The 13530-nt window shown below is 39.1% G+C and overlaps 1 protein-coding gene across 5 annotated transcripts in view; it reads right to left on the bottom strand.

Moving 5' to 3' along the window:
• Positions 1 to 13530, bottom strand: part of MYO5A (myosin VA) — a 232704-nt gene that overhangs the window by 36514 nt on the left and 182660 nt on the right. For 2 of the 5 annotated variants that reach the window (XM_013992979.3, XM_013992982.3), the window contains exons 28-31: positions 10098 to 10325; positions 5440 to 5540; positions 2262 to 2342; positions 79 to 277 (exon numbers count right to left, since the gene is read on the bottom strand). In XM_013992979.3, coding sequence (XP_013848433.1) covers positions 79 to 277; positions 2262 to 2342; positions 5440 to 5540; positions 10098 to 10325 — 609 coding nt within the window. Of the gene's footprint in view, positions 1 to 78; positions 278 to 2261; positions 2343 to 5439; positions 5541 to 10083; positions 10326 to 13530 lie in introns of all 5 variants that reach the window. The other 3 variants (XM_021095257.2, XM_021095261.2, XR_014811231.1) reach the window with 2 other exon arrangements.

The following is a 13530-nucleotide window of genomic DNA, read 5'->3' as shown; positions in this document are numbered from 1 at the left end:
AAAAGATGTTTTGTTCAAACAGAAAGAAAGGGATGGGCTGGCGCCTGCTGAGGACCGTAGCCCAGGCACTTCCCTTACCAGGTTCTCGTTGGTGAGCCGGGTGATCTCATGCTGCAGGCTGGCCTCGATGCGGGCCTCAGGGGGCAGCTGCAGGTTCTGGGCCAGCAGTTGCTGCTGCCGGTTGTTCTCCTCCTTCAGGCTCTGGATCTCCCCTCGGAGGGCTTCGGCCTCATTCTCGTGGCTCCTCTTCTGCGACTGTAACTGGGATTCCAGGAGCCTGCAGTGAAGCCACAGGGGTAGGAAAGGGAGGTGACAAGCAAGTCCCTGCCTGGTCGGTGAGAGGCTTCATGCTCACTTGCAAAGGCAGGAAAAGTGGGGAGGAGTGGCTGTGTAGCTTCTGACTGATTAAAGTCTAGAAACTCAAACAAGAGCTGGAAATGGAAATGAATGCTCTCACATTTGTGTCCTTCCAAATTGTGGGCCCTGCTATGAATGTACAGTTCTTAAAAGCCTGAGAAAACAGGAGAGTTTTAGTTTGAAAGGTTCATAGGAAATGTAAGTAAAACAATCAATTAAAAGACATAGCTTTAACTTGGCATACCACATTTACAAACCAGCATTTAAGTAGCAAAGATAGTACCTTTCCCACAAAATAACTGCACTCAGGAGGGCAAGATTACAATTGCCCAGACTTATTAGATATGCCTTGAAGATTTTCAGCTTTACTAATTCCAGGCAGAGGGTGTGACCAGAGTCCCATTTTTACTTCCTACTTTATCTCTGAAGGTCAGAAAGGCTGGAGTGCTACTCTGAAATACAGATTTACTCATCCAGACAGATAGTTGTGAAATTTTGCATATATATTTTAAATTTGGTATCTTCTCTTTCCCCATAAACTTCCTTATCAGTAACAGACATGGTTTTAGAACATCAATATCAGTAGGACCAACAAAGTGGCTACTGCTTCTCTGAGTCAACATACATGTCAGCTGTGCCATGAGTATACTAGGATACCGGCAGCAGAATACCAGAACTAACTGACATCCTCCCTTTACCAGGCACCTCCACTTCTACATTCACCCCCTTTTCCAAAGACCAGGCCAAGTTATGGATAGGAATTAACTAACATGCAGAATGAAAGATATTCTTTTATTCTAGTCCCCTTAGTTACCAAGTGCTGGGCCAAAAATACATACATACATACATACATACATATATATATATACACACACACATATATATATATATATATATATACTTTTTTTTTTGGCCATGCCTGTAGCATGTGGAAGCTCCCTCAGGCCAGGGACTGAATCCGAGCCATAGTAGTGACCCAAGTCACTGCAGTGGCAAGATGGGCCCCTCAACCCCCTGCACCACTGGGGAACTCTGAGGAAAAAAATGATGCCATTGTAAGCATACAGTTAATAGCAGACTGAAGTATTTTTAGTGATTATAAAATTTCAAAAGGATTTGAACTGATAACAGCACTAAGTTAATGACAATGGTTGTAATTAGAACAAAGCATAATAAGTAGGAAGCCCCTTTAGGTATTAAATATTTTAAAAATGTAATCACTAAAATGGTATTTTTATGAGATTTTTAAGAAGCAAATATCACTATAGCAGATGAGTATCTGTTAAAAAGGAGTTGCCATTTCAATTTTTTTTTTTTGCTTTCCCCTGAACATATTTAACATGTTGAGTTTGGGTAATTACTTTGAACTGCAGCAATGCAGGAAACCCTCTTGGTTTCACAAATTTGAATTTCACAATAACCACAGAGAATGCCAAATCATGTACTTAACAGTGCTGTTAGGCAGCATGATTATAATGAATTAAAATGTAGCCACACTGCCCAGGCACATATATCCTTTAGATTGATCATTATTCCAACAAGAAACTGCTAAATAATAGGTACTAATCTCTCCCACTGTAGTCTGGGCTTTAGTTAAAAGGTTTGGGTTTTCCTCCACCACTCATGAAATATTCACAAATTTTAGTGCCTGAAGGGAACTCTAGACAGCATCCCAGTTATGGGCATTAAGTCCTCTATTCATCATCAACCCATTTCAGCTTTAACAGCATCCCTTAGTGGAGAAGATTTTAAAGAAGGTGTTTGGCATGATGTTCTAAGTTTTATTGAAATTTACCCAGGAAGATAATTAATAAAAGAAATATAGAAGTTAAAGTTAGGAGGCCACTGTTAGTAAGAAAAACAACGAATTAATAACATTCCATTCATTTTGAGACAAATATAACCTGTTGGCTTGTTTTAACCCTTCATAAACCAGCCACAGCTCTCCATCCTCATTCAATTCATGGCAATCCATAGCAGGTGATCTTCCATGCAAAAGGAACAACAATGCAAAACACAAAGGGATACAGGATGGTAATGAGATGATGATGGTCAAGAGTAGCACATGGTATTTCAATATTTTACTAAGGCAGTAAGACTTTTTATTAATCACAGATGACTTTAAGACATTACCACAAAATTATTTTTGGTTAATTTTTCTTTAAATGGGTAACATGTAACACCACATATAAACGGGTAGAAATTAAAACAAAATAATCAAGGATCTAGATCTACTTTTCCTCCAAAATAATAAGTGACCAAAAACGTAAGAAAGAGGTTTCTGTTTTTAACATTTTGTTCAGCTAGCAGAGTGATTGTCTGGGTCACATATTATGTTACAGAGACTAACCCCAATAGCCACACACATATAGAATGAAGACCCACTGCAACAGTCATGTGGCAATCTAATAATTCATTTCAAAAATGAAGTTTTAGATCTTTTGAGTAGGAATTTGTTTTGGCTTAATAAAATCTGATTTTTTTATTTTTAAAATTGTTTAAAAAAATTTTAAAAGAGGTGTTCCCATCGTGGCTCAGTGGAAACGAATCTGACTAGTCTCCATGGGGACGTGGGTTCAATCCCTGGCATCGCTCAGAGGGTTAAACATCAGGGGCTGCCATGAGCTGTGGTGTAGGTCACAGACGCGGCTCAGATCTGGCATTGCTGTGGCTGTGGTGTAGGCCGGCAGCAACAGCTCCAATTAGACTCCTAGCCTGGGAACCTCCATTATGCCACGGGTGTGGCCCTAAAAAGACAAAAAAAAAAAAAAGAATATGTCCTAAGTTCTCATTTTTTAAGAAGCAATTTAAAAAAATTTTTTACATCAAAAATTAATTTTAATAGCTGGGGGAAATTGCTTTTATATTAGAGGTGTGACAATGGTGATTACAGGTTTTTACTACCTAGGGTATAAAAATAGTATTTTTGAGCATTTGCCAAGTGTCAGACATTATTCTACATCCTTCCTATGCATTACCTCATTTAATTCTCTTAGTAACCTAATAAATATCATTTGCCACATTGCAGAAGACGGCACTGAAGCTTAGAAGTAAGACACAAATGGAGATGACATGGTTGGTAAGTAGTGGAGGCCTGGGCTATCTAACTCCAGAGGTCAAGTTCTTACTCCTACTACATTTTTGTTGTTGATATGATGTTTACATTAAACAAATTTCAGAGAATATGCTTCTATTTTCCATCACCATCTCTCCCTGGAGGGTGCAGCTATTTGTATGGTCTCAAGTATATTATCATATGCTGATGATTTCAGTATTTATATTTCAGTCCACACATCTCTCCTGTTACAGATCTATATTTTCAACTGCCTAATGACTCTCTCTCCTTGGATATCTTCCTAACTCCTCAAATTAAATGCCTATAATTCTACTTGATCATTCCCTGCACTTTCCCACATCACTATATCCAATCAAATATCCATAGCAGACACTGCAAAGTCACCCTTCATAACTCACCATCCCTCAACCAAACAGCACATTAACTGCAAGGCTACTCACTTCATCTTATGTATCTTTCAAACTGTCCCAGTTCTCTCAATACCAACGGTCACCAACTAAGTCAAAGTCACTATAATCAGTCATCCAATTATGGTAATAACCTCTTAACTGGTCTTTATGCTTTCCATCTTGTTTCATTACAATCTATTCTCTAATATAAAATTCCAATCTCATCATATCATTTTCCTACTTAAAATCTTTCAATAGCTTTCATTGTTATTGGAAGGAATTCCAAATTCTCTTGGCTGTGTCCACAACAGCCTTTTATAAACTCTGTGAAAGGAAGGACTGCATTCACCTTGCTCGCTGGTACACTTCCAGTGTGTGCATGGAGCCTGGGATGAAACAAGCGTGCAATACCTATCTGGTGATTGAATAGCTGAGTGAATGGATGGACAATGTAATACAGCTCTTTCTAAATTAACACATTCTTAGATATAAGATATGCTTATAATTTCCATTCATAAGTTAAATTTTAAGTTTAAGCAAATACTTTTATAAGTATTCTCCACTCTTGCGCATAAAAGAAAGTAATAAGTACCTCCCATTTTGCATGGCAATTATTCTTTAGTTTCTGTTTACCAATCCTGATATCATATATCAGGAGGCCTGGATGTGCACTGATAACCTCTGCTGTCATCACTGGCCATGTTTTTTTAAGCATGTAGTCTTTTAAGTTCACAGTTCTATACCATGAAGGCTCTGTTGGGAAGCAGGAATGATAGGAAGGCTAAGGAATTCCAGAAGTGAGCCTTTGTGCTGTGATGATCTTAGCTATAGGGAAAACTTTGGGGAAAGTTCAGTCATTCAGTGACTGCACAAATCCTTCAGTCAGTCTACCCAAGGCTCTTAAAACTGAACTAAGTGCCATCTACAAATTCATTCATGTTTAGAGTAAATGAGATGAAACCAGAGTTAAGATTTTCTCAGAACAACTTAGGAAATGTAACAAAAATGCAGTCTCAAATAGTCCCTGGGATATTGGTAAGGACTCAGCGCTTTTACCCCTGTGGCCCCTGGTTCAATTTCCAGTACGGGAACTGAGATTCCACACCAAGCCATTGCACACCATGGCCAAAAAAAAAAAAAAAATCTGGGTCCCATTCTAGAAGTCATGGTACCCTTCTAGAATTACATGGCCAACAATGATGGCCAGCTACTTTATCACTTCTCTTCACACTAAATGTTCATTACTGAAAGCTGCAGCTGCCCCTACAAACCTTCACAAATAACCATCCTGAATAACAAATGAGAGTGATGACTTAATACAGTCCAACAGTGAGCAACCGGTTTTCTACTCTAGGCAGTATCTCAAGGCTAAGACCCTAAATATACAGAAATACAGATGTAAAGAACATTTTCCTTTCCAACTCTCATCAATAATGTTACCTTACATTACAAATGCAATTTTAATTGGGAATATATTGGAAACTTTGGATTCCCTTTGATTAGCGGATGTCTAATAAAGCAATGCATATAAACACTTGGACTTAGTCTACAAGCAGCTGGCTTGAAGATGAATGATCCCTGGGATTAAACCAAAATGAATAAAAGAAAGATACCTACCTGTTTGTTTCTTTCAAACCTATATATGCTTGTGCTATTTCGCCTTTATCTTTCATTTTTTGTACGTCTTCTAAAAGTATTGTGGAATCTGTCATTGTATTCTGAAGGAGGAAAAGACACATTTTCACATTAAGAGGTAACTAAGAAGCTTTGGACCAAATGTAACATTTTACTTTTCTCCAAAACAGGGGTTTCTATGTGTCCCACCAAGGGTCTGCCCTTAGACACAGGCACTTAAGAAAAGGGGCACCTTTAGTGCCTTTTGCGAGAATCTCAAACACTCTACACTACAAAGGCAGTGTGATTCTAGAGTAAATAAAAATCATTGACAGGCCATGTGTGTTTTACACTATGTGAAATATATATATATACATATATTTTCAGTGTCCTTGCCTAGTTATTATTCTAATGCTGTATACATATATATTTAAATATAAAAATATAAACAGCATTATAACAATAACAAGAACAAGAACACCAAGCACGTATTCAATGGATTGTATAAGCTGTTCTTTCTTCTACTTCCAGACCAGTTATAACAAAACAAATGCTCTAGTAAATATGAAAAGTTTGACATAAAGCTCATTTTTCCATTAAAAACTCAGTCTAAAATAAGTGGTGTTCAGATCATGTTTTAGCAAAATTAAAAGTTTCTTTCCTTACATCTTTAGTTATACATAAATGGGAAGGATTTAGCTCCTTGGAAATATCTACCATGTGCTGTTGCTCAATTCTTTTTCCTCTGTTACAGTATAATGTGGAACATAAGCTTTTGAAATAAACACCTGGCAGATCAGAATGATTAACAATTTTGCATAGAAAGTATTTTTCTGCTACCATTTTTATTTTTTTATTTTTTCCATTTTGGTCTAATCTATCTGACAACCAATGTAATTTCAAAATCTTGCTTCTACTTGGCCACTCTATCTCTCTTGAACTGGGGCAAGAATAGATACAATAAGAACAATCGCTCTATAGCCTCTAGAGAGTAATACACTTCAGAACCCGAGTCTTTTCATTGGTCTAAATAGTATAAGTTTGATCCTTTAGTCAATATTTGCTCTAAAGCCAGTTCTCACAGTGAGTGGAGGTAATAGAACACACTTCAAGCCATAATCTTAGAGACCAAGATAACTTTAATGCCAGCTAGAAGCCTACAGATACTTGCTTTTGAATTCCAGTGTTTATAAAAAAAATTTTTTTTTAAATCCCACTTTTATTCTAATGCTATCCTTTTGTGAGCTTATAAACGCACACTTAAAGAAGGTCAAATATACTCTAATAAAAGCTATATTAACAAGAGCTTATATTTTACTGAATTTTAAAAATCTCATAAAAGCCACATATAGCATCTTTATAAATATTTTAGCTATGTTTTATAAATATTTTAGTACAGATTTCATAGAAAATTTCTTTTTTCTCTTTTATTTAAAGGCAGAAAATCCTCTCTTCTCTAAAGGGCCATACTTAGATTTTTAAGTGATAACTCAAAGAATCAGTTTCTATATTAAACAATACTATATTAATCCTCTGACATCTGGGAATTTCCATTGTGGCTCAGCATATTAGGAACTCGATATAGTGTCTGTGAGGATGCTGGTTTGATCCCTGGCCTTGCTCAGTGGGTTAAGGATCCGACGTTGCCACAAACAGTGGTGTAGGCCACAGATCAGCTCAAATACCACATTGCTGTGGCTGTGGTGTAGCCAGCAGCTGCAGCTCTTATTTGACCCCTAGCCCAGGAACTTTCACGTGCTGCAGGTGTGGCTGTAAAAAAACAAACAAACGAACAAACAAAAAACTTCTGACATCTGAAGATCTACATGATGTGGTTTTGAACTTTTGGGTAACCTGATCTAATGAACTAATCCAAAGGAAAGATGGTAGAAAGTAGCCAGTTCTTCCCTTATCCAGCCTCCCTTGGCTAAGTAGTGGTTGGCATGGGGTCAGGCTTGACTGTCAGCACTGGGAAGCCTGACTCACTGCTCAAAGTGTCCCCACCAACACAGTGACCAGAAGTTCTGAAAAGGTTGTGCCATGCAGGAAAATCCCACCCTTCCCAGGAAGGGTGTGTTCAGCTTCCCAGGTTCCTCCTCACCCTTGGCCAGCAAACCCACAGCTGGTAGAAAGGCGAGCATGGGAGAGCCTGTGCTTCTGAGTGTGCTCCCAGTGAAGGGCTTCCGTCCCCGGCCTGTGGATGGCCCACCACCACCACCACCACTGTGAGCCACAGAGCTGACAAAGAATGAAAGTCACAGAGGCCTCTGTATGACCCAGACCAGAGCCTATGACTTCCATTATTTTCCCACTGACTTCTCAGACAGGAAGGGGTCAGATGGAAATTAATCTGCAAATATAAAAATCAGCTTGGTGGCCAGACATCAATTGCATATATTGAGGGATACTTACAAACTGAAAATTAGGATTAAATAGAAGTATTTACTAAAAACTTTAAAAAATTATAATTACCTTGTCATCCTGAAAATCATAAGTCAGCAAGCACAAAAAACAAATGGAGAAAATGACAAACCTTAGATCCATAAATAAATTCCATCAATGAGTCCCCATCAAAACAGACAAATGCTAACTGTGAAAACAACCATGACTTGTTTCTCCTAAACTAAATCTGTATCTCAATTAGTGTCCATGGAACTGGCATGAGGTGGACATAAACACATATATAAACACAATGGCAACTCAATTCTCAGGGACAGGCTCTTAAAATTCTTTTTGAGTTGTTCTGATTTTTCTAATTATAAAGTATTTGTGAGGATATGAGAAAATGACCTTCCTGTTAATGTATTTGGGTGAGATTCCCATCTTAGGTCTGTGAGAGTTACAGTGATGCCATGACAGGAGGTCAACTGTCCAAGTGAAGCCTCCCAGAAAAGTTGTGCAGGTGGAACAGGAAAACTAGATTGGCTGGGCTGGGCTATGACCAGGCTCACAGGGTGTCACTCACCACTGCCCTGCAAAGGCATGAAATGATACATCTCTTGACTAGAAACAGAGTGTGACAAATAGCCCTGGGTTTGAAAGGTCTTAGTCAGTGTCCTGGGTAATTTTCCTAGGGAAGAATGAACTGATGCTAATGTGAAGGCTGGGAGCTTTGAGAGCAGGGACTGGGTTAGACAGGGCCAGCCCACTAGGGGCTGGAGGGAAGCCAGCACATGCAATATGTAAGCTGGGTAGGGGAGAGCATGTGATACCAGAACTACGTGCTCTGTTAGCTGGATTGTTTTTATGCCCCTTGGTTCATTGTTCTTTTTCTTTCTGTTAACTTTTACTAAAGTTTCTTGTTGGAATGCTGGTTAGTCACAGGGAATCAGAGAAAGGAATCGTCATTTTGGACTCTGCTCCAGCTAGCATGCAGAGGGGAGCCTTGTTAGTGGAGGCCAATCCTAGATGTAAGTTGTCGTTATCAAATACAGATGTTATGTGCCAGGTTCGATATCTTAACCACATGCAGAACTAAGAGAAGTGTGCTCAGATCTTGCAGACATCCCATCCATAATATAGGCTTTTAAAAACTGAATTACATTGATATAAAATATTATATTAGCTTTGCTAGTACAAAATAGTGATTTGCTATTTTTATAACAATATGAAATGATAACCAGGATAAGTCTAGTTACCATCTATCACAATACAGTTATTAAAATATTATTGACTATTTTTCCTATATTTTACATTACATTCTTTATTTTATAACTGGAAGTTTGTACCTCTTAATCTACTTCACCTATTTCACTCAACCCCCCATCCCTCCTCCTCTCTGACAACCATTAGTTTCTTCTCTCTTATCTACTTGTCTGTTCCTATTTGTTTTTCAGATTTCACATATAAGTGAAACCACATGGTATGTTTCTCTGTCTGACTTCTAGTCATTTTTTTATGTGGCATGTCACATGGTTGGGATACCTGGTTGCCTAATTCTTAGTATGTTTTGCTGCATGAACATAGGCAGCAACACAGACCAGGTTTTAAGATGATTACTCAATTTCCTCTGAAGTCAAATGACAAAGAGGCCCAGTTCTCACTAACACATGGCAGTTAGAGCTCAGGTTACCTGAGGGCAGAGAAGGACTTTTAAAGGGCCATCTACATCCTCCAGTATGGATCCCTCCTGTGGAATCACTAGGCACAGTCCCTCGCAGCTGGAAAAACTCCCCCATTAAACAGAACTCCCTGAAATGCGTGGAAATCATCTTCATGTCTCTTCTATTCAGTGATCTCATGTCTAACCTTTTCAATGTGCTACATTTCCAGTTAAACAGGCAATTTTCAACAAATAATTTAAAAAATTGCATTTAATACCTTCCCACGGCAAGACAGTTGATGGGTTTTTGTACTTAATAGTATTTTATTTTTGATCAAAATTTATTGTATCCAGATTACTACAAAAAGATTAATGTCAAAAAGCCCTTTAATCATGAATGAGAGGTGAAACTTTGAAGAATACTTGGGATTTCACTTGCTTTTTGCTCACACCAACTGGTTGTAAAACAACATTGAGATTTTTTAAAAAAAAAATAACGATATCCACAATTAGACTAAAAATGCTCTTGAGTGTTTCCTTCCTTATAAATTAGATGGAAAGGATAGGAAGAAAGAGGCCAGTCCCCAAACACCCACCACAGCCACCTGCTCACACATACCTTGGGTTGGATGGCCTCTTTCTGGCTCACCAGCTGAGACCTCAAGATGAGGACTTCCTCCTTGCGGACGTCAAGCTCCTCGCTCACAGAGGTTAGCTGCTCCATGAGGACACGATAGGCTGGTGCACCTGGAGCAGTCATCTCTGGGGCACTTTTCTCACTAAGAGCCTTGCGTAACTCATTCAGTTCATTTTTCAGCTTTTTGTTTTCTGATTCTAGTTCCTGACGCTGTATCAAGAGACAAAGAATAGCTCGTAACTGTCATCCTCAACTTTACACTGGGATACTTATCTTTCCCCAAGACAGTAGAAGAATTCTGTAGGAAAAGACTGCCAGAGCTACCCTAGTGAATAGCTCCCCTGGTTCCTGGGAACTCCGTCCTACAAATTAAAGTCAACACCAAATGGAATTGAGCAAGCTAAATGGTAGTCTGCTTCATCAACCCAAATTCCAGAATCGAATTTATTCCAGGCCTGCCCATGATGTGTTATAGGCCTGGAGAGATTGCTGAGTCCCAAGAGGTGAGCTTTAGCCCAGTCTTAAGAAGCCCAGGCTTTCTTTATGGGGAAATAATAAGGGCAAGTATGAGGGTCCAGTTGATCTGGTTATTTCCAACAAAGGGTTCAGATGGTAGATCCCTGCTCTTATTTCCTTTATAAAGCAGAAGGGAAAGTCCACTGAAATTTCAGGCTTTTAACTTCTAGTAAAAATACCTATTTAAACTAAGAAAATTCTCTTTAGTGTGTTTTGTTTTATTTTGTTTTTTTGTCTTTTGAGGTCTGCACCCATGGCATATGGAGGTTCCCAGGCTAGGGGTCGAATCAGAGCTGCAGCTGCCAGACTATGACAAAGCCACAGCAACTCAGGATCCAAGCTCTGTCTGTGACCTACACCACAGCTCACAGCAACGCCAGATCCCTAATCCACTGATCGAGGCCAGAGATGAAACCTGTGTCCTCAGGGATTATAGTCAGATTCGTTTCCCCTGAGCCACGATGGGAACTCCCTCTTCAGTATTTTGATAGGAAGAAATGATGCATTTTTGAAACTTCTTTCCTGTGTGGCATGCATGTGAAGCAGCTGGCAGAAGCCTTGGGAGGAGAGGATGGGCCACTTTGGCCTCCAGCCGTTTAGATGGACATATACATCCTGTACCAGCTCCATACTTTCACATACTACCAGCCTTCCTCAAGTCACCCATCAGTGATAACCTTTCTACACTATGCTCAAACAATGGCAATAGGAAGAGAGAAGAAAGTTCTGACACTAAACTCTATTTACTGACACTAAAATACATACGTCACAAGATACTGGTTGGAAAATAATGAAGCAGACAGGCATTTAAGAACACCATGCTCTGTATAGCAGATATTGGCCCAACATTGTAAATCAATTATGCTTTAATAAAATTTTAAAAAAAGCACCATGCTGATTTACTTAACACATGGCATTAAGGCTTTATGAGAATGGAAGATACTTCCATATAAAGATAAAACAATATACTGTTTCTTCCAGAGAAGCAATCTTAGGTTTGTAGCACCGTGTAAGGCTTTCAACATGTTACATAGTAAGACTATTTGAAGTATTTTTTCTAGTTTATGAATATATAACTCTTTCATGAATTAATCCATTTTCATGTGAAAATGAATGTTCCTTCCTATCCCCAGTCTCTGACCAACTGGTAATCAGATTTTTATTGCTCATTTCTACAAGAGAAAACACAAATGTCTTTACTTTGATACCTAAGCTCTGATGTAGTATTTCCCAAACTTTAGTGTGCATCACAATCACTTGGAGGACAAACTGCTTGGCCCCACCCCAAGGGTTTCTGATTCAACAGGTTTCGTGTGAGGCCCATAAATCTGCATTTCCATCAAATTACCAGGTGATGTTGATGCAAATGGTCTAGGGACCAGATTTTTAGAAACACTGAGCTAATACTTAGACACTTTGTGATCTGAGCTTCATTTTTTTTTTTTTAATACACTATAAAGAATGTCCACCTTGTGTGGGGCAGACAGAAGGAGAAGATCTGGAGATCAGATTGCTACCCTCATTCCTCCAGCCTGTCCCATCCCATCCCATCTGATTCTTGTCTTATATGGCTCATATCACGATTTGGTCTTCTAGACAAAGAGGATAAAAGTCACTGGAGAGCAAGAATAACAGAGATGGGAGTTCCCTGGTGGTCTGGTGGTTAAGACTTGGGGCTTTCACTGTTGTAGCCTAGGTTCAATCCCAGGTCTTGGGAATTGAGATACCACATCAGGCCACTGCATGCCACGGAAAAAAAAAAAAAAAAAGAATAGCAGAGATGACTCTTTGCTGCCAGCCTTTTCTTTTTCCACAAACATAAATATTACCCAAGTAGTATTTTCACTGGAGAAGCAAAAGATTTATTCATGGCATAACTTAGAAAGGGTAAAAGGGTCCTTTGGGGTATTTTAAAAGCAAATACTATGTTTTTTTGGTAAAAATTACTTTTCAAACAAATAATGATAGGAACCTAGAGTGTTTAGAAAATTGTCTCGAGATCTGGATCTAAGATTAGACTTTACCAATTGATAGTAAATCTCTTACCTACTCTAAGCTCTAGTTTATTCATCATTAAAAAGGAAACAGGAGGAGTTCCTCTTGTGGCTCAGTAGGTTAAGGACTCAGGCTGTCTCTGTGAGGGGGCGGGTTCAATCCCCGGCCTCGCTCAGTGGGTTAAGAACTCAGCATTGCTGTAAGCTGTGGTGTAGGTCTCAGATGCAGCTCCAATTTGACCCCTGGATTGGGAACGTACATATGCTGCAGGTGCAGGTGCAAAAAGAAAAAAAAAAAAAGAAACAGGAGTTCTTGCTATGGTGTAGTGGGTTAAGAATCCAACTGCAGTGGCTTGGGTCTCTGCAGAGGTGCTGGTTCTATTCCTGGCCTGGCGCAGTGAGCTAGAGGATCTGGTGTTGCCTCAGCTGAGGCTTGGATTCAATCCCTGGCCAGGGAACTTCTATATGGTGAGGGTGCAGTCATTAAAAAAGGGGGGGGGGACAAAAAACTTATCTTAGAAGTTATGACAATGACTAAATAAGGCATGGCATGAGAAGAACTTCTCAAATTGTAAGGTAAATACAAGGTATTAGTAATCAAATGTTTATTAAACATTGGTGGAAGCATTTCAGCTACTGTCAGGGGAGGGAACTGATCGAAGAACTGTCGGTTTCGGCAGAGTAGAAGATAGGCATTGTCTGTATAAACCTAGATGCCATACAGCTTGGAAAGGAAGCACTAATCAGCAGCTCTGGACCATGGGAAATGGCAAATCCATAGAGGATACAGTCTTATCAGGAACTAATAATGCTCCATAGAGGATGTGAGTAAATTACATTCCAAATCACAGTATTAGGAAATAATATCTCAGGACTAGACCTGAAGTAATATTACTGAAAACAAA

Source organism: Sus scrofa, chromosome 1 (assembly GCF_054392235.1).
Source record: "Sus scrofa isolate SSC_HxYL_T2T_F1_AM1 chromosome 1, Sscrofa_HxYL_maternal_Yorkshire_Landrace_v2.0, whole genome shotgun sequence".
Classification (NCBI taxonomy): Eukaryota; Metazoa; Chordata; class Mammalia; order Artiodactyla; family Suidae; genus Sus; species Sus scrofa.
This window is presented reverse-complemented; position numbering and strand designations above follow the sequence as displayed.